General features: G+C 35.1%; 1 protein-coding gene across 1 annotated transcript in view; it reads left to right on the top strand.

The window, feature by feature from the left end:
- Nucleotides 1-5,067, top strand: part of ARAP2 (ArfGAP with RhoGAP domain, ankyrin repeat and PH domain 2) — a 171,545-nt gene that overhangs the window by 38,332 nt on the left and 128,146 nt on the right. Inside the window, exon 8 of the mRNA XM_023534268.1 lies at nucleotides 4,526-4,646. Coding sequence (XP_023390036.1) covers nucleotides 4,526-4,646 — 121 coding nt within the window. The remainder of the gene's footprint in view (nucleotides 1-4,525; nucleotides 4,647-5,067) is intronic.

Here is a 5,067-nt window from a genome sequence, read left to right as displayed (position 1 = left end):
ATTTGAATGTTGAGACAATTTCTGTGCCTAGGGTGGGTAGGTACCATGTGGTCTCTGTATCTGGTGGAATCTGACCCCTAGTCTTTTTCAGCACCTGTGCCCTTCTCTGGTTTGATCGAAATGAGGAGGAAAACTATTCAGGAATGAGACGGCTTTCATGCCATGAGGCTCTTTTGTTGGTGGTTTCGTTATCCCCATTTGAGAGAGAGACTTTCTGGTGTCTCTATCCAACTGGACTCACTCTGTCCTTTAAAAGCTCATCTCAAGTGCAGTGAGGAGATGACTGCCTATCACATTTTTAGATATTGATGAAATAAAAGTGATGCAGCCTTGGTTTGAAATTGAGATAAAAAGTTCATGTTAAAATGAATTGTTACAAATCTTTTAACTTAAATATTTAAAGCAATTCAAATTGTTGTTTCTTGTGGCTGTTCTTCCCTTTGCTATTCAGATGATTGGTTTCATCTTGGCAAAAAAAACCAAAACGAAACAAAACAAAAAAACCCTGGGGAGGGTGTTTCTTAAAGGGAGATATGATTTCTGTTGTGATCCATGTGCCAAAATGGATGGATTGGTGGACTGGGAAGAGAGGGTTTCAAGGCCAGTGAACAGAAGGTGTATATGTATTCATAGCCGCTGTGTCAGGTGTGCAGTTTTAGTGGTCAAGTGTACCAAGTGGGTGGGTCTTTCAGCGTTTAAATGTGCACTTGAGGAGCATGAGGTTGGGCTTGCAGGAGGCAGAGTACAGTGTTGCCTGTTTCCCTAGTTTTCTTCCACTTTACTCACTGCTGCTCAATCATGTCTCTGCAAGGACTTTTCATTATATTACTGAAAATGGCAACATCTCAACAGCCTTGATATCTTATCACCTGCCAAGAAATCTAACTCACCCCCATTCTCACTCAGCTGTGGGCAGAATTGCCCTGTGGTCGTTTCATTGTTTGAAAGTGGTAGATAAATGACAAACTTGACCTAGATATCTGTGTGTAACAGGCTCAAGGGATGCTTTAAAATTTCTTTCTTTACGGAAAATTTTACACTCTGAAAAACGGTCATTTTGGGCTTTTTTTCTTTGGTTTTTTTTTTCTTTTCTGTATTGTTTTTATCATATTTCGTTAGAAGAGAAATATGAAATCAACTCTACAGTGTTAAAAATTACAAGATTTATCTTGGGATATCATAATAGATTATAAATGAGTCATTAGAAAAACTACAACTTCCTGAGGTTAAAATGACAGTATTTAGCTTGTTAAGTACATTTTGATCACTTCTAGAGAATTTATTTTTCTACTACTATTTCACAAATACTTACCTGTTAAAAATATTATTGTAGGCATGTAGATGAGTTATTTTTTTAAAGGAATTATATTTTAATCTCTTGAACGAGCTCTAGAGGAGGGAAATAGTCTCCTTTTTAAAATTCTTGTTTCTTTTCCTAGAGTGCAGCTTGATTTTTCTCTACTGGAAAAAATGAGTTAATGGTAACATTTTATTCAACATAAAGTTAATTAGTTCACTAGAGATGTGTTTTTATAAGCTTTTCTAATTCTTAAGCAAACTAAAATTTAAGAATGGATCACCTAAAGAATAAAATATAAATATTTTTTCACATTCTAGATTTATCACTGTTTTAGTCTCAGCTACTACAAACTTGCAGCCAGGGAGGCCCTTCCTCTGTACCCAGGGGTGCTATGCCGTTTCCCAAGTCTTAGGTTGCCTTACAATGGGGGGACATTCTCCGCCACCTCTCATTTTTAAAGCACTAAGTGGTCTGGTCTTTGTAACCCACCTGCATTTATTGAGTTTCCTCTGTTACGCCAGCCTTTTCATTTCTTTCTTTGTAATGACCTTTTCAACAGTGTCTGGGTACACACTGTGGAACTGGAGCATGTCTTTTCCTATGTTTTCACCTCCACATTTTTGCTCTTTCCTTGGAAACTTCTTAGCCATCCATCAAAATCCTGTGCAAACTTCAATACCCATCTTTTTACTCTCCTCCATGAGTCTCTTTATTTTTTCCAACTACGACGTTTGAACAGTAAAATGCAAAAAAGGTTACAGGGAAATCAGGAGAGTTTCCCATAACTCAGGCATTAATTTATCAGGGGGTAGGCTATATAGGCCAGTGGAAGTGTTAAAAATGAATTCACAAAAATATTAAACATGAGCTGTCAGAGTTTAGTATAATTGTGATTGGACATAAAATTCAGAGAATATTTATGTAATACTGATTATGTGAAAGGTGGTGAGGAAAATAAGACACGTGACTCACAGTCTCTTTGGGGAGAGTGTGTTAATCAAATGATCACAAAGTAAATATAAAAATCATCATTTAAATTATATTTAGTAATTGCTATAAAGGAAAAGTGCAGGTTGCTATGAGCTTAAATTAGGGTTATCTGCCTAGGTAAGGATAAGGAAGGGCCCTGAGGGAAGAGGCTGGTCAGAAAGGCTTTCTTCAGGAGTGTGTGAAGTGTGAAGAAGCACACTTAACTATGTGAAACTGGGTATGAAAAACGTCCTTGCAAAACAAACAGAGGCACTAGATTGGGCAGAGGCAAGGTATGTTTAGGGAACTTCAAGAAGGCTAATGTGTCTAGAAAGAGTCGAGGAGTGTCAGGGAACAAGTTGGCACTAGGTGAAGGGAGAGTCCCAAGTTATGTGGGTGCAAAAGATCAGAACAGATAAAAGACGACTCTGAGACTGATTGACGAGAAGAGTAATATTTCGATGGACAGATAGGGAGGATATGTTTTCACGAGATAATTCAATTTTCAAGTTTGAGGTGCTGATGGGATAGTTATGTTCATCATCGATGACTTGAAATATGGGAGTGGGGTTGACTGAATTAGATAATGAAGAGACAGATTTTAGAATTCTCTATAAAATTGGTAGCTGAAATAGCAAGAAAGGGTTTTCTTTCTTAGGGAGAGAAGATTAAAAAAAAGGAAAATAAGGAGAAGAAAAAGTAACTTTATAATTATTTCTCGACACTCCTCTCCTTTATCTGTGATGTTGCCCAGTCATATTTCTAAATCACAGTTCAAATATCGTTCAATTTTGGCCGTGTGAAAGGACAGAGGAAAGCCTTAATGGGATTGGTATGTAAGGTGGTGGTAAAGAATGGATAGGATTGTGATGATATCAAATGAGTGATGGGAAACTGGAGCAGGGGTAGTGAAGAAGAAACTGTCAGAGAACTAAGAGGGACTGTCATGGTAGTATTTCTTCTCAACTAGCAGAGGATAACCTCCCAGTGGAATGCTGTGTTGCTGACAGTGACTGTGTCTTATCTATCTGCTATGTATGGGAGCTTACCTCTGGGATGAATGTGAATGTTGTATTTGTTCTCTGCATGGATTGGTTTAGTACATATTTTCTCCTAATAAATTGTTTGAGATACTTGAGACCTACTCAGAAATGAAGGTTCCATGAATAATGCTGTGGAAGGGTAGCGTACAAGAAACCCCATAAGAATATGTCCAAACTCTTGATATTCAGGACGTTTCATCTTGTACCCTTGGTATATGTTTTCAGTCTCATCTCTTTTGACTGTACACTGAGGCTCCTCTTAAGCTTAGGTTTAAACTTAAGCTTTCATAAAAAATCGGGCCCAGATAGCATCATGTTCTTAAAAACACATCTGACTTCTTTGAAGCGGAATGGAGAATTCCCATCTTTGTACTCTTATATTCCAAGGTTTGTACTTCAGTTTTAAATTTTTCTCTAATCATATTAGCTGTTTTTTTCATTTTGAGTTTCCTTGAACGTATATATAATGTTTGAATTTTATTTCCAACAGGGTCCCATAAATGTCACACCCTTTTCAATAGTTGAAATTGTAAGGTGGTCATTATGCCAAATGGTTTAGGAAGGTCCAAGAAAATGATGAGTAAGAAAGTTATCAAGAGTCAAGAATGGTTTTCTTGAGCAAAATTATATGTATATGTCAATTGCAGACAGCTAAATCCATCTTATTTAACTTAGTCATTGGGGAATAAAAAGTAAACTGATGCAGTTTTGAGATTAATATCTTCATCAGAGAATTCAGTGGTAAGGTTAATTGATATAATCCAGTAGTCTGGTTTCTTAGATGTATTCATGTTCATAATATGTCATAGCAATAGTTCTGAAATGGTTCAGTTACAGTACCTGTTATGGCCAGCAGATGCCTGCAAACACCATAAAATCATTTTAACTAGATTGTTTTAAAGAACATACTGCTGTTTTTTGGAAATACATACTACTGGTGTAATACAATTGTTTCTATTTGATTCTTCATTTTTAATTCCATATGAAGAGAATATTGAAAAGACATTTTACTTGAAAGGAGGAATAATAATTTCCTTTCTGGGGGTATATGCTATTTGTATGCCATTTAAAAAATTTAGATTGAAATCATGAGAAAGAGGCACTTGTTAATATTGTGCCATTCTTTTTTTAAAAAAATAAAAATAAAAAGAATTTCATTTTAATCTGTCTTCTTTGTTTATCTTTTGTGTATCTTTTTCTCTAACCAATACAGGAGAAGTATTCAAAAGGAATAATTCCCCTTTCTGCTATATCTACAGTACGAGTTCAAGGAGACAACAAATTTGAAGTTGTTACAACACAAAGAACTTTTGTTTTTAGAGTAGAAAAAGAAGGTAAGATTATTTCTTTTACTATATAAAAATGCTTGCAGACATTCATTTTTGACCATTCAGAAGATTAATAAACCAGTTAAGCTAGAAATGTCAAAAAATCCTTAAATATGTTACTTTTAAATGATTTACATTTTATATTAATTTTTTGAATTCCATAAACATATTGAGAAGTTATTTTTCCTTTGTTCACTATTGCATGCAACAAATAGAATCTACTAAGCAACAAGGATATTTCTAAATTCTGGGTATATAGCAGTGAAAAAAAAGCAAACAAAAATCTCTGCTTTTATGGAGCTCACATGTAGAGGTTGTTTTGATAATGCAAAATAATTATTTAATATGCAAAATCAAATTTTTTATTAAAAGGTTGGTTTTAGGGAAGTTTATGTACAGCAGTAATCTTTTTAACATAGATTTTAGA

Source organism: Pteropus vampyrus, unplaced genomic scaffold (assembly GCF_000151845.1).
Source record: "Pteropus vampyrus isolate Shadow unplaced genomic scaffold, Pvam_2.0 Scaffold5, whole genome shotgun sequence".
In the NCBI taxonomy this organism is placed as follows: domain Eukaryota; kingdom Metazoa; phylum Chordata; class Mammalia; order Chiroptera; family Pteropodidae; genus Pteropus; species Pteropus vampyrus.
Note: the sequence above shows the minus strand (reverse complement) of the source record. Positions and strands in the feature narration are given on the sequence as shown.